Consider the following 25,430-nt stretch of genomic DNA (forward strand, 5'->3'; position numbering starts at 1 on the left):
TGAGCAATAAGCCACTGATAGGTCACTGGTTCCTTTGAAAGATAAACTACAGAGTCACAGTGTGAGGGACTTTTGTTGAAAACAGCTGAGGTGAGTAACTTCCTTCATCTTGCATGAGTCTTGACAGAGATTCCCACCATTGAAAAGATCTCCTCGGGTGGGATGTGACTTGGTGCACGGGTGGAAAATCCCTTTGAGAATACACAGCAGTTGTAGCCTTTGCAAAAATGTGGTGGTTAGATTAGCACTAAAACGTCACATTAATCGTGATAATTTTGGACAGCAACCGCTGAAGAAATGGGTTGCCATATTGGCTTGAAAGCCCCTAATCAGTAAAAGATGGTCTTAAGTTTTTCACCACCTTCTCCACAGATGTCTTTGTCCCACATTCAGAGTCTCAGACTGGCCGCTGTTTTGGAAGATTGCTCTGACCAGCTGGACATAGTGGGACACTCACTGACAGTCCAGGGCTGCAGGGCTGCAGGGGTGCAGGTAGTTCACAGGCCAGAGAGCTGCAGGTCGCTGGCATCTTCTGACGATGGTGTGAATGTTTGTAATGGCTAAACCATGCATATATACTGTATGTTTTCAGGAAAAGGCAAGAGTGAAAAAACTGAAACGCGACTGGTAAGCACGGATGAAATATTCCTGTGTCGTTAAATCAACTCACTTTATTGACAGGATTTCTAAACTTGAGTTAAGTCTCCTGTTAAGATTGTGGTTCTTCCTGTTCTTGCCCATCCCCCATCTCTGGCTGTATCTGCAGTCAGTACATCTCACAGCAGGTGTCCAAGTTACATGCTCAGCTGGAGGGAAAGCAGAGTTTCACCTGTCTGTTGCAGGTGGTGGCGCGAGAGGACCAGAGGAAGAATGATGAGCAGGTCCAAAGGTGCATCACTTGGAGCCAGAAGGGAATTTTGTAGAGTGACACATGTTAGCGGGGCTGCACGGTGGTGCAGTGGTTAGTGCTGTGGCCTCACAGCAAGAAGATTATTGGTTCGCGTCCCAGCTCGGGCGTGGGATCTGTCTGTGTGGAGTCTGCATGTTCTCCCTGTTCCTGCGTGGGTTCTCTCTGGTACTCCGTTTTCCTCCCACCATCCAAAGACATGCAATTTGGGGACGAGGCTGATTGATACTCTAAATTGACCATAGGTATGAATGTGAGTGTGAATGGTTGTTCATCTCTCTACGTTGGCCCTGCGATGGACTGGCGACCTGTCCAGGGTGAACCCCGCCTCTCGCCCGTAGATGCTGGGATAGGCTCCAGCCCCCCCGCGACCCTTACTAGTAAGGAATAAGCGGAAGATGACGATGGATGGACACATGTTAGCAATGTAGGCTTCACTGATTTTATTTTCATCAAACCTTTCACAACGTGTAAGGAGATACTTTGTTAGCCAACAAATGCTTAAAACACGGTTTTAAGGTTCAGGGAATTATAAATGAATGAAAATATAGTTAGGAAAGTTATATTCTGCCAATTTTTAAATCTCAATATAAAAAAAGTTATTTAAAAAAATAATAGAACTATTATTGTTTTTGTTAACAATAAACAAACTGTAAATACCAAAACATGCATTAAAGTCTCAGTAAGTCTCAATAAGAAACATAGTCAAAACAAATGTTATTTAAAAAAAGTTTAAAAAAAAGATGTGTTAATGCGTTAAGCTTGTCTTTTTTTTTTTTTAAACATACCTTCATGGGCACCTCAAGGATCAGAGTACAAATAAATAAATAAATACCACTTGTAGCCCACCTGTGACTTTGTTGTTATCTGACACATTTATGAATACAGATATTCCTAAATATCCCCATAGAATTCTACTAGATTGTGATCCAGATCTGGCTCAAAAAGTTATGGCTTTTTCCTTGGTTCCTGATCCAGCCCTCCATCAACTTTTTTTTTTTTTTTTTTTGCTTTTTAATATTTCATTTTCCAATTTTCAATTTAAAAATATGTACAAAAAAACCCACACACAAACACACAACTCCAAACCCTTTCCCCAACCCTTCCACAAACAAACTGAGAGAGAGAGTGGAAGATAGAAAATGAATAATGAAAATAATATCAATAATGATAAATAAATACGAATAATAAAAAAGGTTGATAGGCAAGGCAGACAACAGCACGGACGGCAAAGCGCTTGCAAAAACTACAACCCGTCCACCGTAGAAACTGGCAGTGTCCATATGTGCGAAATGGGGCTGCCATGTCTCTGTAAAAGTATTTTACTCATTCCTGAGTATAAATGTGATTTTTTTCAAGTTGAACACAGCTTTTCTTGTCTGAAACCCATCTTCCAACAGAAAGCTGGGAGTCAGACTTCCACGTGATGGCGATGCACTTCCTAGCAACACACAAGGCCAGTGAGAGAAACCTCTTTTGAGCTTTTCATAATGGTGTTTAGTAATTAGTAGTATCTTCTAATAAACAGGTATGAGGATCTAATGGGAGATGCAGTCCTAGAATTTTTGTCATGATGTCAGAAATATCATGCCAGACAGGCCTGGTGGAGAAAGTTACTGTGATTCAGCCGGTATGTGGAGTTAGCAGAGGCACTTAGACTTTTCTGACACAATTCAGACCAGATGTACCAATACCAACATATTCATTTTAGTGCAGTTTATTAGGCCGATCAATGTAAAAGGTAAATGTATCCATCTCTGTAAATCCTCTACTGTTCTACCAACTTGTGACAAGTAGTTGAGTTTTGTATACATTCTAGTATGCGAATTATGATGGTTTAAATAATGAGAACAGTCTTTGGTTTGGGGACGCATTTGCTTCCAAACATCTGTTAGATTTCTGTCTTCATGAATGATGGAGTAGCTGAGGCTGTCTTAGACTTTGAGATGGAAATTGCTGATTTGTCCAAAATTGAGTCTAAACAGAAATTACTGGAGATTACTGTATGTTCATGACCTCCTGATACTTTACGAAAAATGTCTTGAATAAAGGAAGTGTCATCATAGTTTGGGGCATAAAGGTTTAACGAAGTCCATTGTTCAGGATAAATTAGACAGTTTATTAAGACATAGCGGCCTGGTGGATCACTAATCCCCAACTTCCCGAACAGTGATGGGCATGTTTTTGTTTATCAAAGTAGCGACACCTCTGGCCTTTGAGCTAAAGGAAGCGGAGAGGACTTGATCCATCCATCCTCTTTTTAATTTTTTTATGCTCCTGCGTGGTGAGATGGGTTTCCTGGATAAAGGCTATAGCTGTGTTCATCTTTTTTAAACGTTAGCACCCTTATCCTCTTAACGGGTCCGTTAAGGCCATTGACATTAAAACTGACAAATTTCACCACCTTATTCATGTGAAAAATTTAAAGATTTGACAGTGACTTGCCTTGTAGCCTCTCAACGATGATAAGCTTAAAGAAAGTACCTCTCTCTCTCAAGGGAACCAAACAGATAAAATCAAAACCTCCATGCTACTCTCAGCTTTCATGAAAATCAGCCCAGTAGTTTTACATAACTCAGACAGATAAACCAATAGATATGAATGAAAACATAATAATAGACCTCAAATCAGTGTGTGTGTGTTGCGAGTGTGCGTGCTCAGGAAACATAGGGGACAAGAAACAGTAGAAAATCAACAACAACGACAACAACAATGAAAGACTGGCAGGAGAAACAAAACTGAAAAACAAACTCAACCAATTACACAACAACATATTAACGGGTGAATGCCAGGGCAGGAAGGAGCCGATTGGACATGACACACCTGGAAAGGGGGCTGACAAGACATGACACAGGTGGTAAAAGGCGGTAAACAGACAAAGTCAGGAAGTAACAAGCCTATGAAAACGTGGGACAGAGAAGTACTTAAAAACACAACAAAACCACAAACACACCAAGGAAAATCAAGAAACACAACTAAGATGAGAACTACTGAACTAAAGAGTCAATAATACAAACTAAAGCCTGCAATACTAGACGTCCACAACTAAATATCAACCCAGTCCTAATGGGACTGTGACATTCTAAGGCACTAAAGAGTATTGCTAAGGTAGGAAAGCACCACATAAAAAGAGCATTTACCATTTATTTACTCAAATATTCAACCTGGGTTACACTGTGGACAGGAAGGAATACATGAAAAAGTGTGTGTTTTGCCAGTAACCTAAGTGTGTCTCTGTCAGGGAGACAAAGAGAGAGCGAGAGAGGAAAAAACTTACTCTGCAACGGCAACAAGAGGAACTGCAACAGAAGTCCGAGAGGCTGAAGGTTAGGGTGCAGTTTCCAAAAAAACAGTCTCTCCACATGAACTGGGGACTGTTGATGTGAGAGAAGGGACCTTTTGGATGGGTGAATGTCCAACATCGTGTATATCCCCTTCTGATCAGGACATGCAGCGGCTTGTCAAAGACCTGAGGCTTGAAATGAGTGAGCAGCCATCAAAGGCAGACAAAAAGAAGCTTGTGGATTTAAACATTGAAATGCAGCTCAGGAAGACACAAAAAGAGATGAGCCAAGCTGAGATGCTGCTGCAAGACCAGCATGAGGTGGGTTTACGACACAAGTCCAAGCTGCTCCTGCCCACCCACCTAGCCCACATCTTGATGGATCCTCCGTGAACAAACATGACCACAACACAGCTCCCAACTCTTAAACTGTGAAGTACCGCTACCTCCATGTACAGTACTTCAAACCTGCTCTCGCTTTCAGCTACTGAAGGAGCAACTGAAGCAGGAAGTGAGACTTCATGAGGAGTGCAAGAAATTCCGGCGAAATCAATATGAGGTTTGTCCAGCAATATCCCAACTAGCATTAAACTTAATTTCATAATCAGCTGATAGATTAATTCAGCTATTACTACAATGTTTTCAACGAAAGATTTTTAAATTCAGCTTAAATTTTATTGTAAGGGAGGATGTTCTTTTTGTACATTTGTGTGAATTATTGAATGCGTAGCTAGACTTTATTAGATAAAACACACTGTATATTGGCAGCACGGTGGTGCAGTGGTCAGCACTGTCGCCTCACAGCAAGAAGGTTCTGGGTTCAAGCCCTGGCTGGAGCACAGGATCTTTCTGTGTGAGTCTCCATGTTCTCCCTGTTCTTGCGTGGGTTCTCTCTGGTACTCCAGCTTCCTCCCACAGTCCAAAGACATCAAGAGGGGACGAGGCTGATTGATACTCTAAATTGACCGTAGGTGTGACTGTGAGTGTGAATGGTTGTCTGTCTGTACATGTTGGCCCTGCCATGGACTGGTGACCCGTCCAGGGTGAACCCTGCCTCTCAGCTGAAGGCTGCTGGGATAGGCTCCACCCCCCCCCCCCCCCCCCGCGACCCTTAACAGGATAACCAGTAGAAGGGTGATGGATGGACACTGAATTTTGTTTCACCGAATAATAGATATGTTATGTTTTCCTCTGTTATTGAAAAATGTTTGCATCTGAGGTTTAAATGCTGGGAAAAAATTGCCTCCTACCTCTCTTTGCAATGGAGATTTCAAATGTATTCATGTACAGCTTGAAAAAGTAGTCACAATTCCAATGTATACATAGTAGAACCGAGGACAAGGTTTAGCTGAACCATGTCAAGATAACTGCTACATTATATTCTTTGTCATATAAAGCAACAAACAGCTAATTTTGCTCTTGTGGTTGATCAGGAGTTGCAACAGCAGCTGCGACAGTGGAAGCAGCGCACACAACTGCTGCAGCAGGACAAGCAGCAGCAGCTCAACAATGCACGCTGCAAGAGAACAGTGAACTTGGACAAACTGATGGAGATGAGGAGGAAGGTGAACAACTCTCACTGCGAAAAAAAGTGTTATGCTCCATCGCTGTGAGGCAAAGATGAGTTAGGTGCTGGTGTGTTTTCAGTGTAGGGAGATGGAGGAGGTGGTGATTGAGGACAGGGAGGAGCAGGAAATACTGCACCAGAAGCAGGAAGAGGCCAGAGCTGCAACCAAGGTAAGAACACCGCATAAGAATGGGGTTTTCCCAAGTATGAGATGGTAGAGGGGCACCTACTTGGCCTTGCTTATATTTTTGTTTATCGAATGATCATCCATTCATTCATCCATTTTCTATACCACTTATCCGTGAAGGGTCGCAGGATGTAGGATCATTTATGTTATTTGATTGCAGGCTTTTAACTATTTAGCAAAGCAAAACTTCAGAGCACACCAGATAATAATAATAGTAATAATACATTTTATTTATAAGGCGCCTTTCAAGGCACTCAAGGTCGCCGTACAACAGTTTTAAAAACAATAAAACATGCACAATTTAAAAGAAGAACAACACAAGTCTCTAGCAGAGCACAGAAGAGGGCATTCAGCCATGCACCTGTCTAAAAAGGTGAGTTTTGAGATGTTTTATAGATAAAGGGAGACCTTCTGCCCTCAGCAATTTTTTTGGTGTCTCAAAGTAGGAAAAACAAAAAAGTTCCCCTAAGCTACTCAATCTAAACCAAATCCCACACCTCTAGGCTGTTACATGATGTGAAATGACAGCTGATGTTGTTTCACATCGGCTCACTGAGCATTCCGTGAAGTACCTAGAGTACCTCATGAGCTACACCCTCATTCTGACCCTCAATGGAGACTTTTGACCTCGCAGGTGCAGGCCTGGTGGAGAGGCTGCATGGTCCGTCGAGGCATTGGCAGTTTTAAGAAAGAAGTGGATGACAAGAATGGAAAGAAGAAGAGGAAGAAGGAAGGAAAACAGAAGAAAAAGTAATATTCATCTATGACTATTTCCTGTCAGTCAAAACATGTCGCAATTATGTAATCAGTTTTTATTTTCTTTATCTGAACATACATTTTTTGTCATTTCCAGCCAACAATATGCACCAAAACATGAATACAGTGCTTAATAATGTTAAGAAAAGTACTATACACTCATACTTATTTCATAGAACATTGTTTGTTACAGTATAAAACGACTGAAAATGGCACAGTTCGACAGGCACTATAATGACTTCCAGCAAGTCTACTTCTTGTGACCAGAGGTCATACACTTTAAACACCTTTTTCATAACATGATCAAGATTTCAGTCACAAATGCGGTATTTCAGCAAGTTTACTGATGCAGTAGAAGAAGTCCTAATCTGTCACGCGTGCATTAAAAGTTGTACTCGTCAACCCATTTAACCCATCCTCACAATAGTGGTTCCTCTGTCTCAAATGTCTGCTCTGCTTCCATGTTGTTGTTGTTTCCGATGATGACACAGCTGAGATGCGAGCTGTGAATGTTTATGTTGTGAGGGTCTACTGATGGGCAAGTCAGACAATGGGGAGTGGAATCAGTGGCAGTCACTGACCCCTGCTGGCCAAGGCTGCAGCTGCACCTCATGTGCTCTATTAACAAAGAAAATGGTTTTACTTATAATTTGTACACTTTGCATCACTGAAATAACTGTAATATGTCAATGCAGATAAAACTACACAACACAGTACTTGAAGATACAACATAAAGCACTTTTTACCCACCATCCATTTGAAGGTCTGGTATCTGTGCTAGTAGAGGATTTTCTTCCCCTGCAGACGTGTTGGTGTTGTTCCCTATCACACAGTTGTTCAAGGTGGAGTTGCAGATGTTAACTATCAAAATGGTAGACGGTGGTCTCAGGACTACATCCAGGTAGGAGTTAGCAGGAAATGGAAAATGAGAATACAAGAATAGGAAGTTGTTATTCCAGAGTGCTGTAATTAGCAGAAATATGCCACTGTAACAAAACTGTCTCTATCAGCTTTTTTCTAAAACTATTTTCTCTGTCATAAAACCTGTCCAAATGCAATCAAACAACACTATAAAAATAATAAACTAGCAGAGCTTATCTTGCAATTTCCATTACCTTGTGTAGTGTTAGCCTCTGAAGTTTGGTGAGTTTGGACTTGAAAGATGGAAAGAGAGAATATTAAATTCACGTTGATGGAAGACATTACTGGCAGATTAACATGCAGATCTACACTGCTCTGCTTGTTTGAATAGACTGGGTAGTTTGTCTTACCTGGGCAGTATGTGAGCTTTTCATTGAGCAAAGGGTCTAATGGCCAGCAGAAAAGCTGCAAGGCTCTCCTACAGCTCCTCTGTAGCACCGTCAGCGCTGCTTCCATTACTCTCTGCTTGTTAAAGCCTTTGTTAGACATCAACTAGAAGAAAAAAAAAAGTCTCTGTCCACTTTCTGTACGACATTGTCACTTGTCATTTGTGTAAGAAGGAGTAGAATAATAGGGTCTTCGCCTGAAGCACCTTCTGGCTCAGGCCCTAAAAATCCCATCTGATGTCACCAGGTAATACACCTGGATGTTAGATGGAGGGCCATTTTCTCATATCAAACATCATTTTGAAAACCAGTGGATTCAACACCTGCTGGCTGGTTTAAGGTACTTCACTTCAGCTTCTGGTATGTTTCTATCGCTCTTCCTCTCTCTGCTGCCACTGATGCTTTTGTTTCTAGGTCACATAAACAGTGAACGCAGCTCTGTTTCTCTCGTCTCCTGTAAGAGATCAAAGGGCGCCATTTTGGATGTACAGTTACCGTCATTAGCAGAGTGTTGATAAGCCCCTCTCTCTCCTCTCACCTGGCTGTGCACCAGTGAGAGAGTTGGTGCTTCACTATCACCTTCCCAGTATGTTGGGCTACTGTGTGCATGATCTATTGAATTAAAGGAACACATTTCAGGAGTCTACGCTATAGCAGTGAGGTATTTCATATTGATTGAGGAATTAATATTCTAAGATGTCATTTAAAAAAAAAAAAACCTCTACAAACTATTACACTTTAGCCAAAACATCAAATCGTTGCCCTCTTAAAATCATCGCCTAAGTCATTTTTTTAATCAAGTTTTCAAAAAATACAAAAAACTGGAGACAAAACATCAGGAGTATCTTTATGAAACAGCAAGAGGAACTCGAAGGCACTCTTAGAACAAAAGTTAAAGCCTTTATTGTAGTCTAAATTCTTGCTTGTGTTGTACGTCGCTTTGGACAAAAGCGTCTGCTAAATGAAATTGTAGAATTGTAGTGGCTTGGTCACATTGGAGTTCCGCTTGCAGTTTCAACTCTAAGGTTTCCCATCCAAAGAGCACCTCAAACAAACAAAATCGGAGTCCAGGAAATGACTTAAGCAATTATTTTATGAAGCTGACTAAATACACCTTTTTGTTTTCAGCCTTCATTAAAAATAGAAAAGGTAAGTAAGTTAAAAGAAGCTGACTTCTCTCATTATTCGACCGAGATCATTAAGACCTTTAAAATGATACAGAAAACCCACTTTCAGCCAAGATGTCAGCTACACCCTTCATGCACCAAGTTAAGTGAACACTTTACCTCCATGTCCCCCCTATCATGATGGTTTGATTGCCTTATCAGCTCAACTGACATGAAGTTGTCGTCATAAATACAAAACATATATCAGCTTTCACGGGCATCTCGTGGAAGGCTCTCATTTCCCCACGAATGTTTCAATCAAATCGGCGCTCTTGAATCTTTTTCATCGAAACAACAAACAGAATATAGAGGACTTTATTGTATGTAGTTTAGCGAGAGGACCCCCGGCCTCGATGAGAGAGAGCCGACGAATGTTCCACCTGTAACACAAATAAAAATTCTTACCTGATCTGAGGACTTTCTCTCCTTCATGTTTCTGCTCCGACTCGGGGCTAAAGCGTTTGTGTTGTTCATCTTTCTCTTGTCGTGATTATACAGAAATATTTTCTCGAGAAAACCCCGAAGAATAGTTCTCGAACAACGCGGCGCATGCGCTTATAAAATGTGGAGTTTCCAACCGCGGCGTGACTCCTAACCTCAACTTTCACGAACAACAACACCCGCTGCGCTGTATGTTGATGTTGAAATGGAATAAGTTATGTTATTTTGTATTCAATGGGTTGTACTAATTGAACATATATTAACATATTCATATTCATAACATCACATTAAAACACACCATATTTTACAAATATTCCTTGCATTTTTAAGCCGAAAATCTCATGTTGTCCAAAAAATGATTGTGTAGTGGGGAAGGCGTATATCTCATAAATGTAACGAATAATAGGATATATCCTACATACATCCACAACTTTTCTACAGCGACTCCCGTGCAGCTCATTTCAGAACGCCTATTTGTCCGAGTACACCTGAAAGCAGCCCGTGTAGTAGTCTCAGCTTCCTGGATGAGAAGGAGCGCGCGCACACCCGAACACACACACACACACACACACGCGCGCAGGTAGAAGCCAGAGGGGAGGGCGTCTAAACGTGTTTGTAGTGATGAGTTCGCCCTAAGTGTGGCAGAGAGACCTAACCGCTAGCAGCTGTAGCGGTTATAACAACTCCTGGCGGTAACAACACGTGTGAGTGTGTGTGGTTGTGCTGCTGCGCGTGTTTGTGCGTGTGCGTGCTCGCGCGCGCGTCGGAAAAGAGCACTGCGGTTGTGGGACGGAGGACTCCGGCAGCTCCCCTTCTCAGTGGTCTGCATAAGGTAGGTGTCCCCTCCCGTCTTCTGTCTGCATCACCTTCACTTTCAGATGCTGTTTGTGAATGTTAGTATGAAATAAATGTGTCACCATTTCATTTTTGACCTATCCGTGTAAACAACCTTGAGGGTGAGCTGTGTCAGCGCCCCTGCATTGTAACAGATCAGATATTACCTTGCTATTGTTATGTTTTGTTTTTTTGTTTGTTTTTGTTTTACCAACCACAGCATTGTTGCAGAACATATCACGGCGGTGACATCTTTTGGGGGCACACCTTTTAAATCAATGCAGTAGGCTGATGGCGGAAGCATAGGCAGCATATTTGTGTTTTCACACTTTTCTACCTGTTTGTAATCACAGTGTCTGTATCAACTTCTCTCCACCAAAAACGCTACAAGGCACCAGAAGGGCAGTGATACGATGCTATATTTAAATTCTACTTTGCAGCTGCCTCTTTCCAACACAGTGCCTGTCTGTATAGAAGCAGTAATACATTTTCACCAGGCAGATCTCTTTTGTGTGTGTGTGTGTGTGTGTGTGTGTGTGTGTGTGTGTGTGTGTGTTTCCGCCTCCATGGTCAACAATGATGCTTTGATCCCCGTTGGCTGGAATGCCACCAAGATCTTGATCCGTCAGGACTGCTAATCACTTAGTAGCCAGCTCCACACCTAAAGCAACTCTTTGCAAACAAGGGCCTTTTGATTAATGAACAGCTCAAGAAGAGATTCAAGCTGGGAAAATAGCTCAATTCCTTTACAGCAGCTGCAGTCAGCGCAGATTTTCGAAAGCCCTTGCAGATTAAAATATCCTTTGATGATGGTTTTTAAATTGCTATTTAATCCATTTAAAGTCCATCCCACAAAAGGAAATATTGAAAACCCATACTATTACCTTTAAGGCAGATGGCAAAGCTTGGTTTGCTGTTGTCTACAATTAGGGCAAGGCTCCTTCATTCTGGCTAATGTCAGCGCTGGTTACAAAGAGATATCTGATTGTAAAGAAATGTAATGAGAAAGTGATTTCAGTTGATTTATAACCTCACTCAAAATTTTCCTAAAGCTGTTATGGTCCCAGTCTACTCCAGCATTCCGAAAGAGCCAACCCCCTTATATTAGCTTGAAGCTAATAGTGGCTGCCAACTAACAGCAACTAGCCTGTCTAAAAAGACGCTGAGTGAAAAGTGTAATGATTTTGTCACAAAAAACTGTCTTTTTCAGCATTTTTGGGGGGGGGGGGGGGGTAAAACAGCCATTCTTGGTTTGCTGTTAATTTGTACAAAAAGTACCTTTAATTAATATAACAATTAATGTGAATTACTGATGTAACCCAGCAAGCTAGCTAGTTTTAGTGTTGCTAGCTGATAACTAGCCCATTGCTCCTCCCCAGCTGCACCATTCTATCTTAAGATGTTCCCGTCTGGCTCAAAAGCAGATACTACAAGATGGTGATAAAATGCTGCAAGACTAAGTCCTAAAACCTATAAATAAATTAGCATTGTTGAACATCTGGTTCCTCTAGTCATTTTTTTTTTTTTGGTCAAATGCCTGACATAAAGTCAGTGGTTTATTCTAGCTTAAATGATATTAACATGAACCTTTTTTATGTAACAGAAAATACTGAATTTTAAGCGTTGATGGTAATGTTTTTAACAATACTACACATGTCCTAGTGCCAACGGCAGAGTAATCACAATGCTACTGTAGTTGTGGTAAAGCTAAAGTCATGCATCTGTGCTGTAGTTCATGCATGGCACAACGTGAAGATTAGCTTAGTGAATAAAATGTGTAACTCTCAGAAACTTCTGCGTGCCCTATGGCTTAGTTTTGGCAATGAGAGAAAATCCATTAATAAATTCTCACTGGGTTTTAGTCAAGAGAAACCCTGGCCTGGCCCAAAAAACACATCAGCTCTGCTGTGCTCTACAGGACAAGTGGCTAATGCCACCCTGGTGAACTAACGTCTTTATACAGTGTACAATATGTTGTTATTGCTTATGTTGACTGACGGTTACCCAGATAATATTCATGTATTATCAAATACATATTGGAGTTTCCATGCAGGACTGCAGGCTGCATTGAGACCTTATATGAGACCATGGGGCTGCTGGGGCAGGACTGATGGCATCATGAGCTGACGGCTGAAGCCTTTTCAAGCCTGCCTGTCTCAAAGCAGTGCAGAAATATAGAAATATATGCTTTGCTTTACCAGCTGCACTAAGATCTGCACGCGTGCCACCACTGATGAAAGGAAGAAATTATGACAGGGCTGTTTGTGGTTGTATTGAGTTGCTCCAAATTTCCCTGCCAATGTTTCCCGACCCTTTAAATGCAGAACATGAATATGGAGCAATGTGTGATTTCAACAGTCACCCAACCTGCAGAGTTTTAATGCCACAGTTTCCTGAGTGACCCTGTACTGTGGCCAACCCATGTTATCTCCTGCAAATCACAGATATGGCGTTATTATCACCCATGTATTTTAGGACTGGGCAAAACCAAAGGGCAGACTCTTGTGGTTTGGTGTTCAGTATGTTTTTAAACATCAGCTTAACACCACATTTGTACTCTGATAGCCAAAGGTAAGAGTTAGACATTAAATTTGTAGTTAATGCTGTAGTTGAACTATTACTTGTTTAATCCCCAATACATTTCCTATTGTTTTTCGACATTTTATTAGCATTGGTTTGCAGGAAGATCAGCCATTTGGTCATATACTTTATATTGAGCAGTTTAAGTTGAATATTTGAGAAGTCATGCCCCTCATTGGATAAGGTCTTAAGGACTTTTGTGGGTCCCAGCCTGACTGTTACCTCCACAGCTGAAACATTCTGACCAGAAGTGATGATGTTGCTGGACTTGTTAGTAGCAAGGCTACTTCACTCCATCTCTTGTTTGTGCTGTGTGCTGTGCATAAATATATATACTTACTCTCCCCTCTTCTGTTTCCACTAACCCACTTTTATCTCCTTCCTTACTATAACATGGACTTCCCTCATTTTTTTTTTCATTAAAATGCCGACATCTCTGTTCTCATATTGTTGCAGTACAGGACCCAGTCATGACAGCAGTGTTGATAGGAACGCAGGCTTTGTGTAATTGGGTTGTTAATGTATACATATAACTTATATTAAGGACACTAAATTTACATTTGTGTTTTACAGAGGCTAAATCCTAATGGCTTAAAGATTTCCTGAGCTTGTCTGTAGAGCTACATGTCAAACATATGAAATGAAGCCTATTGCTTGATAGTAACCAAGTGTGTAATCAAGAATAGTGTTGACTTTCTTTAAACGATTCAGTCAGTATTTACTATTTTATAGAAGTGATTGATGAAGGGAAACTATAAGCTCAGCAAACACAGGCCCTGGACTTTGGCCTTAAGAATCACAACCACTAATAGGGAAACAATGGAGAGGATTAATCAATAATACATCAGCATGTAATTACCAATAATTACGTTTTACTTCATGCAGCTCTAAACTGATTAATTCATGTCTCAGGTAACAAGACAGTGACCTGCTCTACTTAAAAAGTGTTATGAGATAACTTTTGTTGTGATTTGGTGCCATAAATATAAAATTGACTTGACCGTTTCTATGAAACCTTTTAGCAACATGGAGGCTCCAGCTGCTCACACTTTCCATCAGAAAGGCTAGAAGCAGCCTGAATCTGCCTTCCCTTTTGCTGGCTCTCTTCAACATGGCCAGCACACCTCCCACACTCAGCCAGGGAGCTGGGTATTCAGCCCCTGAGGCTGGAACCAACCCCCAGCTGGGTCCTGAGGTCTTCTGTAAGCTGTGTCTCAGTGAGGAGCCGTCTGCAGCCACCCAGGAACTGCAGAACTGCCACTGCATCTTCTGCACAACAGTAAGGAGAAGTGAATGTATCTGTTTTTTTTCCTACACGCTCATAGGCATATGAGCCAATTTTAGAGTGTAAAGTAACAGTGACTTATTTGGTTTTTTTGCATGAGTTCTGTGAATTGTTTTTGCTGGAACAGGAAACGGTGCTTCCAGACTATATTTAAACCAACTTTTGGTTTTTAGTCACTTTGTGTGGGTGTTGAAGATTTTAAAGAGGTGATTCATCACTAAACTTTGGGCAATTTAGAAAAAATCTCCAAATTTTTGTTTATTTGAAATGGGATGCCTCCCTTTATTGCAGAACAATTTCCTGTCATAACACCTCAAAAAACATTATTTGTACATCCAACATATTAAAGCTTTAGTGAAAGATAGTACTCGCTTTCTCTTACAATATTTCTATTTTTCTTTGAATTGTTGATTTTTTAAAATTTCTGTTGTGAACAAGACTCTCAAAATCACTGCTTATGAACCCTCATTAATAAAGGTAAGCTAGCACTACCATACAGGGTTATATATTGCATAGCTGTTCTTTCCAGGTTCATAGAAACTGAGATGTTGGAGATATGCCCCAGGAATATTGAGGCTGCCAGATAATGGCAGGTGCTAATCTGTGTCCGTGCTAGTTAAAATGTTAGTGTTGTATGACCAAGGTCACGCAGATAAAACGCGTACATGCACACCGACATCAGGAAGAAGGAGAGAAATGGACATCGTAAACTCTGCTTATCAGTTGGACTTCACTGTATAAACCTTTCCCATCTCCTTTTGGAAGAACGAGTGTTTTCACTGCGGCTAGGATGAACAAAACATTTATTTGAAAGTACAAGATTATCACAAATTAGAATGTACAAGTACTTCCCACTAGGCCTTAAAAACATCATTTGTGGATTTGTGTTTTAATCACACTTAATGACATATAGCTGTTTTTATTTTCTCTTCCTCAAAACTGTCTACATTTGTGCAACATTAAGATTGTTTCCCCTACCCTGTCATCCTTTATGCTGGAGGCAAAATTTGACATTTAAAGAGTGATAAGGAACTGGTGTTTGTACAGAATTCAGTTTGTGCAACAGCTCATTTGTCCTCATTGTCCTTTTTGCCCTTATGTATTTGTCAGGTTTTGTGTGTTATGATGAAAGTACCATGTGTTAAGATATATCTGCCGTTCTATACAGTAAACAGGGTCATGCTGCAGTGGTATTTCTCTCTCTAGTGTCTGCAGCAGTATGTTCAGCTGGCCATCATGGAGGGTGGGGGGGCACCCATTACCTGCCCAGATATGGCCTGCCGAAAGACTGGAGTCTTACTTGATACTGAGGTATGTTCTCATTGAGACAGCAATAGGAAGGTAAGGAGGAACACAAAAATTAAAACATATATCATCATAACATAATCAACAAGAATCCTGTTTATGCCAAATAAATTGGACTTTTTGGGTCACCATTTGTTTGCAAAATGTGATTTAAAAAAAAAACCAAACACTGCTCATGTCACGATCTCTATCCTGTGTTCCTGTTTTACTTTGTAGTTTGTGTCCTGTCTTCCTGTGCTCTTTCCTGTGATCACCTCATGTGTCTCACCGGCATTGATTGCACCACCTGTGTCTCATTTCCCCCAACCTATTCAACCTCTGTGTTTCCCTTTGTCAGTCTGTGTTCTGGTTTTCAGTCGGTGGTCTGGGTCTCATGTTTTCTCCCTCGTGTTCCCAGCTCCTCCACGTTCCAGTGAAAGTTTTGGTTTTGTTGCTACTTTATGCACGTCCAGGATTTAGGCCTGTTGACCCCTTTTGTTTGCTATTTTGTATTTGCTCTTCTGTTGGTACTTGGAGTTCCTGTGTTGTTACTTTGTCTTTTTATCATTAAATACCTTTTGTTGAACACTCTTTGCCTGCCATCTGCATTTGGGTGGTATTTCTCCGCCCACTAACCGTGACTGCTCATCCAGTCTGTTTATGATGCAATTAAAGTTGACTGACTTTGGTGTGAAATGAGGTTAGCAGTAAAAAAGAAAGCAAAAACAGATGTTGTATTGCTGGTATTACATAGTAAACAAGGCAGAGCAGCCCAAAGTGCTGATTCATGAACAAATGGAAATTCCATGCTTCGGTTCCTCTTTTTTTTGCTGCTCATTGCATTTACATTTGAAGTAGAATTTATGTCATGATGTTATCATATTTATCCCCAGTATTTGTTAACAGTAGGTTGCAGTTTGGTGTTTTGTAGCCTTCTCTGATCGGATAATGTTGCGTTTGGGGTCTTGTTTTCCTCATTTGCTGTCTACAACTAATTAGTTATCTTGGATACAATGCAGTAAATTGTTGCTTCTCAGAAACCAAACAAAACTGCTTTATCCTCATCCTGACTGCTATGCACTTTTGCTTGTACAAGAATGTAAACAGACGCTTGAATACTTCCCCTTTCAATTCTGTCTGTAATTTGTGTTCATGATATCTGATGTGTATTAGACTTGACTAAAGCTGCTCTGTCTGTGACTCTAGGTAGCCAGCTTGGCCCCAGCAGACCAGACGGAGCTGTATCAGCGTTTGAAGTATGAGAGAGGTGGGTATTGTTGCTATAGCTGCCCAATGCCTGGAGACAGGTTGTGGTCTATTTGACGTCACACATTAGCTGGAGGTATTACACTAAGCAGGCCTGCAGAGCTCTCAGCTTCACATGCTTGGAGATTGTGAGATCTGGAACCCTTTTTCCTACACTGCTCTGATTCACTCTTACCCAAGAAGGTCTCTGAAACAGGGGGAAATTGTAATAACTGAATAATTGCGGTAACAGGTATTTTGTCAAATGTGCAGCTGATTGCAGCGTAAGTTTTGCACAAGACGTGACAAGACAATGTCAACATTTTAGATCAAGATTAGTTTGCCTTGCTACCATAAGACTCACAGTACTGATGTTGCTGGCATAGTTTGAGTTCAGGGTCACAAGTCATCTAGTTTTTCTCAAAGTTTAGTGCTTCAAGCAAAATAAACAGAGGAAAAACAACATTACATTGTAGATGCAAATGTTTTGCCACAGAGTTGCCATGTGGGCAACAAGAGAAAAATGGCAAGATATAACTTGTTCTTTCAATGTAATTGTGTCAAAGTTTTATATTTTAGCTACAAATTAATTAGACTGAGAAAAAAAGTTATATCTCATTTCCTAAGAATAATGCCCCTAAAGATATACAGTTTGTATAGTAGTCATCTTGCTAAGGAGTGATCCCACACTGATATATGAGAAATTAGGTTAAGTCATTCACATCTGTTAATTAAGGGTTTATGAACAATGCCATTTATCATATACTTTATTAATAAAAACACATTTATTCATCCTTTATAAAGGGGAGCCGTTACTTCATGTTCCATAGCACCTTACAACATTAAAAGCATGCTTTCATGAATTACAGGTTGTATCATTATTTACTAATAGTTAGTGGCAGTTCAGAAAGGCCAAACATAACTCTGTAACACTGTCTATGATAAAGGTGTAACTGCATCTGTTTTCTTGGCCCAGGAGTGAAGCTGGACCCCAGTAAGGCTTGGTGCCCTGTGACTGAATGCCAGGCAGTGTGCAATGTGAAGCCCAGCTCTGAGGGCAAGCCCTCCGCTGTGCCCTGCTCAGCCTGTCACACTGTCTTCTGCTCAGCGTGCAGAGGACCCTGGCAGGAGGGACACACCTGCCCTGAGCACCAGCCCATGATGTCACATCTGTTTCCAAGTAAAAGCAGGTCAGCGAGGCAGCCAGTAGGTCAGAACCCACAAAGTCTCAGCTGCGCTCTCAATACACCTGTTATTGGTGGAAACAAGTTATAGCTTAGTTATTGACCGACTGTGGTGTTTGTCAGACTTTGACTATTCTGTGCCCATAAAACACGTCTACTTTTTTACTTTTATTCATGCAATATCAGTTCCATTATTTCATTCAGGTAATTTTTGAGAAAATAAAATCCCCAGTCAATTTAAAAAGATGCAACATAATAACAATTCAATCACATTTTATTGTGTAAAGATCCGTATGCTAGGACTTTGAGCCCTGATTTGAATCCTGCAGTCAAGGAGCAAAGCCTAAAAACAACCAGGCTTTGCTGCCCACCTGTAAGACTGAATTAAGGGTTAATGTACATGAGTTCTATCATCCTAACATTTCATGAACGATAGGAATGCAAGATATTGGGTTTTTTGCTCATAGTCCATCTGCCAATATTTTTCAAATGATTTGACCTGTAGCTTTTACTGTCAATATTATCTGCTGTTTGAATTTGGTACTTGTTGAAAAACAAATAAAAATTGAGAATTCAAAATGTTTTACTTCCAAAAGATTTCAAAAAGCCCATAAATAATCCAGTTATTGCTGTGTCCGCATCAGTGATAATGAGCAAAAAAGAAGAGACCTGAACAAAACAGAGACAATATTTGCCATTCAACCGTTACCAATATAGTTACAAAAATGACCAATATCTGCCAGTTTCAATGATGCTTCAATATTTTTGTGCATCTTAATCTCTAGCTGTACCTTGGAAGCCCTCTTCTGTACTGAAACAATATTTTCTGTAGCTTTGACTTCTGAATTAGTTCAGTCAGTTCATAGATACGTCTGACCCTTCACTCAGTTGCTAAATAAAGACTTCACACTCTGTCCAGTGACTCCTGAGGCCTTCGGGGCTTCAGCTTCTGCCCCCCCATTAACTGTGTACTTGATGTCTCTTGTCTTTCCTCCTTATCAACAGGCCCCACTCTGACAGCTCCACGGACCTGCCAATCAAGCAGTGTCCTATGTGTGGCGTCTACATTGAGAGGAACCAGGGATGTGCACAGATGCTGTGTAAGAGCTGCAAACACACTTTCTGCTGGTACTGTCTGCAGAATCTGGATGTGAGTTTCTCCCCTGCTCTTGGAAACATGTTCCTTGTGATCACAGTAGCATAGATTGTTGTCTTAATGTGTGTTTTGAAATGGCAGGGTGACATTTTCCTGAGGCATTATGATAAGGGACCTTGCAGAAACAAACTCGGCCATTCCAGGGCCTCAGTTATGTGGAACAGAACACAGGTGAGGCCACCCAGCCACCCACACAAAGACCTAACAGTGTGCCTTACAGGTTAGTGGGGACGCTGTTCATTATCTATCATTGTCAGCCCACAGAACCACCGACATCTATCTCTTAATTTTACTTTAAAATCAGCTAGTTTTTTCTAGCCGTGTACCCAAATAATCCTTGATCATGATAATTAAATAGACATGAAATGTAATTAATCTCAGCACTAATCTAAAATTCCTTTCCTGAAGTGATGCCCATTTAAAAAAATGGTAAAAGTAGCTGCCAAAGCTACATTCTTTCCACTTTACCAGCTGATGCTATTATCACATGCCTAGTAACAAGCTCTCGGTGAACCTCCTGATTGTATCTTGATCTGCCAAGTCCAAGTACACACCAGTGCAGTTGTTGCAAAACAACTCGTGATAGACATAGTTGCCCAACAGGTCCTTTAAGATTTGCTAACGGTATGCTCTGCTCTGGAACTGTAATTTCCAATGATATTAATTACTGTAGTTTAACGGTTGACTTTTATATCAGTGAGAAATATAGCCAACCAGGATTCAATCTAATATACCCATAAAAACTCCTGCCTCAAACAAGACAATGCCTGTTCTCACACTTAGTGTGACTGGAAGCTTATGGTGTGTGTATACAGGAGAAACAGCATGTTCATCGTCGATGGCACTAGGAAGTTAACTACCCTTTTTCCATAAAGCATTACTCTTGATGGGTAATGTCAGGTAGCGTCTGAAAGTATTCTCCATGATAGTTGCATTGGTTTAGAGGTGATTTTGTCATATGAATCAGGTGAATCAGAACTTCCTGAACAGGTTGGTTTGTAATGTTAAAGAAACGATTTGAAAACCCTCTGAATTATTGAAGAAAAAAAAGGGCATGACCCCCCCACAGCTGGAAAGACGGTTGTTTTTCTGAGCCCTTGAAACATTTTGGCAGCTACACTATTATCAACAAGTCTCCCAAAAACATCCAAAGCCCTAATGATTTGATCCTATTAACAAGTACAGTGTGTGTATCTAAATTCTGACATTCCTTCATGTTGTCTAAAAACAATTAAAAACCCAGTCATAGTTACACTGGGTGATGCTTCTCTTTTGTTTCTCTTTTTTCACTGAAACACACACTGTAGTTTATTGTGATTAGCTCCCACATACCCCATCATGCTGCAGTGAAAACACACAAGTCGATAATGCCTTAATCCACTACTGAAAATACTCCCCAAAAATGCACAATGTATGTCTTTTTTTGGTGATTTTTTTTCCAAGAATGTCTGTGTGCATCTGTTCCAGGAAATCACTGAGTCCTTTTAAATATTTTGATCATATTTTACCACCTATGGATAGATAAGAGGATATAGGTTGGCCTAGAATGGCTGGTGGTAAAAAAAAAAGAAGAAACAACAACTTTGCTGTCACTGCCCACTGTGATGCTCTTGAAACTTCAGCAGACTTGAAGAAAATCTTCATGAGTCTTTTAAGAGAGTGAAAGAATTGTTCACGTCATAAGCCTGATAATTCAATAAATAAATGTACTGAATTTAATGTGCACCCTAACCTCAGCCTGAGCTTGAAGCTGTTCCCAAAAGGGTTTCCACTCCTTTTTGGGCAAATGTATCTTTTGGCCCCCTAATTTTAGAAGTGCTTCTTTGGATTCTTACTGTACAGTAGGTTTGTGGAAAAAGATGTTACGTGTATTTTTAAGTAAGTCTATCTTTAAAAAAGAATTCGAGGAGAAACTTCAGGTGTTGTTGGATGCCAGAGAAATTTCCCCCAAAAATTGGTGTGAATTCATGACTATGTCACATACTATTACTTATCTTTTATATCTTTATTCTACCAAATATTCACAAAAGTCTTGAAAACACACCTGGTAGACCCATGGTTTCAACTACTGGTTCGTTAACCTAGAACATCTCTAGGTATGTAAATGTTTTCATGCAACTCTTTGTGACTGTGCTCTCTCATCACAAGTCCAGGACTCGACTGACATATTCAACATCACAAAGACAGATAATGATCTTTCCAGAGATACACAACTTGTCGCAATGGACATTCAAAAACTTTTCACCAATGTTCCTATGTACCAAGATCACCTGGTACATAAGAACCTCAGTGTTTACGTTATCTGGCTGTGATGATTTTACAGTTTCATCAAAAGTGGCGTATAGACAGTTGATCTTTTAATCTGATGTAACCTTTCCAAAAAAAGTGTACTTTTCTTGATCTTCCCCCAGGAAATTATCTTTGTAGTTCCTGCAACTTTATTCCCAAGTGTACTACACACAACTACCCGATCATAGGTACAGTAATGAAGGTCAGAGGGATGATAACTTACCCCACACAAAAAATATTATCTCCCTCATGCAATGTCCATATGGCTCAGCGTATGTAGGGAAAACACAAAGAGTGTTAAAAACTGGAGGAGGACTTGCATTCAAAACCAGGACCAGCATAGCCGTGCACCGTGGTGGTGCACTTGAGGGAGGCTAATCATCCTGTGGCACCCTGTGATACATCAGTATGGAGCACGTCAAAGCCCCGAGACGAGCAGGGGATATGGGTGCCTTCCTACCAAAAAGAGAGACTTTACATCTTCTCCTTACAGGCACTGTCACCTCGGTCTAAATGGTGAATGGACTCATCTTTACATAGCGGCCTTCTACCTTAGCGGCACTCAAAGCGATTTACAGTGTCATCCGATTCACCCATTTATACACACACACGCACACACGCACACACGCCATGCAAGGTGCCACCCTACTCATCAGGAGCAATTATGGGTTCAGTATCTTGCTCAAGGACATTTCGACATGGTGAGGATCAAACCAGCAACCCTTTAGTTGTTTGACTGCCGCTCTACCTCTGAGCTATGCCGCCTAAATCAAGGTTATTTTATCAAACATTTTCTTTGAAATCATTTTTCACATGTCACACCATTTTGTTAGACTAAAAGAGGTGTTCGAGGATTTTAGATGATCATCTGTCAAAGTCTAGGATGTGTAATTAAGAGGAGGTTTGTGTTCACTCTGAAATTGTTTGACCTGACTAAGATCCATTGATCAAAATGTTTTGCAATAACATTTTTGTAGCTGGCGGCACGGTGGTGCAGTGGTCAGCACTGTCGCCTCACAGCAAGAAGGTTCTGGGTTTGAGTCCCGGCTCGGGCACGGGATCTTTCTGTGTGGAGTCTGCATGTTCTCCCTGTTCCTGTGTGGGTTCTCTCCAGGTACTCCAGCTTCCTCCCACAGTCCAAAGACATCAAGAGGGGACCAGGTTAATCCAGACTCTAAATTGACCGTAGGTGTGACTGTGAGTGTGAATGGTTGTCTGTCTCTATGTGTTGGCCCAGCTATGGTGAACCCTGCCTCTCGCCCGAAAGCCGCTGGGATAGGCTCCACCCCCTGCGACCCTTAACAGGAATAAGTGGAAGAAAATGGATGGATGGATGGATTTTTGTAGCTTGGAGTTAGTGTGCAAGCTTTTTCCCTTTTTTTCTACAAGATAATCTGACAGCCTTGTACTTCCTTGATGTGCGTATAACGTCTCCTTTCACTAGAATGACTGGTGGTTCATCAATCAGTTACCACTCAATCTGACAGCGATAACTCATCTCCTGTCATTCACAAAACAGGATGCATGAAGTGCTGCTTGGGTGTGAAAAAAGTAAAACCCTCTGGTGCTCTTCAGTTTGGGGATCAACCAGTGATATTCAGTTGAATAACACTGAGGCGCTCAGAAAGGTGAAAGTTATAATGTCTTCCAGACAACCCGACCATTAGTTTTAGAAGAGCCCCCACCCTCAGTGATAAACTTGTCAAGAGTTTTCTTCGACCTGTAAGACCAAAAACTTGGTTGAGTACCAGAGCTGGCAACCACTGGTGCAGAAACTATAACCACTGTGGTAATATAACCAAGACAAACTGCTTTACTGGCATGACATCAGGTCATCTATATAACATGAAGTGTTTCATCAATTGCAACACCTCATATGTGGTTGAGAGACTTGAGTGTCCATGCGGTTGTTTTTATAGTGGGAGGACAAAACGTAAATTAAAGTTGAGACCTGCAGAACACAAACATGCCATAAGGACTGACAATTTTCAGTGTCCCATGGCTCTACATTATAAAGCAGCAGGTCACAGTGGCTGTAACTCCCTTAAGATCATTGCTATTGAACATAGCTATGCATAACTCAATAAGGGGTAAAGACAGGTTAAAGAAACTCCTACAAGGAGAAACAACCTGGATGTATACCCTGAAAGCGACACAATATCCTGGGTTTAATGTAGAACTTGATTTCTCTCCTTTTCTGTAATGTTTCTGAAGTTTCTAAAATTGTTTTACTGGCATTGCAGTGAGTAAATATTAAGTGTGCAGGATCATTTATGTTTACCCTATTGTCAAAACGTGATGAAGGTATTTGATTAGATGACTTTCTGGGGGGCGGCACGGTGGTGCAGTGGTCAGCACTGTCGCCTCACAGCAAGAAGGTTCTGGGTTCGACCCCTGTTCGGGCACAGGATCTCTCTGTGTGGAGTCTGCATGTTCTCCCTGTTCCTGCGTGGGTTCTCTCTGGTACTCAAGCTTCCTCCCACAGTCCAAAGACATCAAGAGGGGACCAGGTTAATCCAGACTCTAAATTGACCGTAGGTGTGACTGTGAGAGCCAATGGTTGTCTGTCTGCATGTGTTGGCCCTGTGATGGACTGGTGACCTGTCCAGGGTGAACCCCGCCTCTCGCCCAAAGGCTGCTGGGATAGGCTCCACCCCCCATGATCCTTAACAGGAATAAGTGGTAGAAAATGGATGGATGGACTTTCTGGAGGCTATTTTATTGTAGTTGGTCATGTGACTTTTTACCTGCCCACACTCATCATGTGACTCTAAATATGAACTGCCCAATATTGCAACCATTTTGTGTTTGCATTTCGTCCACATAAAGGCCTTATGTAACTGAAACACATAGGCATGTTTTGAACTTAGAGCCATGTTTGAATAAAGGCTTTTTAACTTTCACTTTTCTGAGTGCCTCAGTTATTCAACTGAAGACAACTCATCTCCTGTGTTGCCCCTCAGGTGGTGGGCATCTTGGTTGGGGTGAGCGTTATTGTGCTGGTTACCTCTCCGATCCTCCTTCTGGCCTCACCCTGCATCCTGTGCTGCATCTGCAAGCCCTGCAAAGGGAAGAAGAAGAAGAAAAAGAAGAAGAGGAAGAAGGACATCAGCCAACCAGACTCCTCCACATCATAGCAGCCTCCCTCTCACAGTCATGCACAGGGTCACTCCACCAGCCTCACCCCGCTGAGGCTTAGGGCACCAACAGATGCAGCTGGTGCATAGTGATAAAGAATAAATTGACAGAACAATGGAACTCTTGTTCATGACTTGGCAACCTGGAAGCCTTGTTAGTGACATCATCAGGAGGTAATACTTACAGACTTTTGTATCTCCAGGCTCAGTGAGAGAGGTCCCTCTTGAGTTACAGGAGCTTGTGCTTTACATGCTGGAAGTGTAAATATATGGAGAACAGGTGAGTCACTTACCTTGTGGGTTTAGTAAGGAGAAGGTGGCAGCTGGTAAAATTTTCCAGCCCACACTTGCACTCTTAACACACACATGCAGATCAATGCCACACTCATGTGCCAAAAGTCATAACGCCAAACCGTGTTGTTGGGTGCCCAAGTGCCTCACTCTACAGTGCCTGGTGCTTGTACTTGCTTTGCCTTCCATTCTATCCTAATCTTATGCAACAATTTTAGCATTAGGAAAATGAACAAGTGTTTTAAATGATGCAAAACATTCTTTCATAATGGGAGCGTGAATGTATCGTCTGTACTTATATATAAGGTTGCAAAAGTGCACAGAGAACCTTTCTTCTGCTAGTGTTTTCACTTAGCCTCCATTCAGACCAAAGGCTTTACAGGATAATGTGTACTTTTATAAAGTCTGTTAATATGTATTTATGAGTAATATATGGGTGTATATGTTATCCTTGTATCATTTCTACTTCTCTGTTGATGTTTCTGCATCAGATGTTTTATAAAAGCACTGTAATTGAAATAAAGTATTGAA

The 25,430-nt window shown here is 41.2% G+C and overlaps 3 protein-coding genes across 3 annotated transcripts; 2 read left to right on the top strand and 1 right to left on the bottom strand.

Annotated features, from left to right (window-relative positions):
• On the top strand, positions 1-8,844 carry LOC147253834 (dynein regulatory complex protein 9-like). Its single transcript, XM_086219152.1, has 10 exons — positions 1-90; positions 373-492; positions 593-627; positions 767-889; positions 4,149-4,233; positions 4,353-4,511; positions 4,675-4,749; positions 5,624-5,755; positions 5,838-5,927; positions 6,579-8,844. Exons 2-10 carry the CDS (start codon positions 373-375, stop codon positions 6,696-6,698), a joined length of 939 nt encoding a protein of 312 aa, XP_086075278.1. The 5' UTR covers positions 1-90; the 3' UTR covers positions 6,699-8,844.
• Positions 6,209-10,239, bottom strand: LOC147253835 (uncharacterized). The gene is made up of 5 exons (XM_086219151.1): positions 9,579-10,239; positions 7,972-8,113; positions 7,816-7,854; positions 7,451-7,591; positions 6,209-7,318 (listed from the first exon to the last, which is right to left on the bottom strand). Exons 1-5 carry the CDS (start codon positions 9,645-9,647, stop codon positions 7,119-7,121), a joined length of 591 nt encoding a protein of 196 aa, XP_086075277.1. The 5' UTR covers positions 9,648-10,239; the 3' UTR covers positions 6,209-7,118.
• Positions 10,143-25,430, top strand: rnf144b (ring finger protein 144B). The gene is made up of 8 exons (XM_086219150.1): positions 10,143-10,446; positions 14,051-14,307; positions 15,520-15,624; positions 16,804-16,864; positions 17,819-18,032; positions 19,032-19,176; positions 19,264-19,353; positions 24,435-25,430. The coding sequence occupies exons 2-8, from the start codon at positions 14,140-14,142 to the stop codon at positions 24,606-24,608; spliced, it is 957 nt and encodes a 318-aa protein (XP_086075276.1). The 5' UTR covers positions 10,143-10,446; positions 14,051-14,139; the 3' UTR covers positions 24,609-25,430.

This window comes from Aulostomus chinensis, chromosome 11 (genome assembly GCF_037954235.1).
Source record: "Aulostomus chinensis isolate RoL2024-O1b breed Wild chromosome 11, RoL_Achi_v1.0, whole genome shotgun sequence".
Taxonomy (NCBI): domain Eukaryota; kingdom Metazoa; phylum Chordata; class Actinopteri; order Syngnathiformes; family Aulostomidae; genus Aulostomus; species Aulostomus chinensis.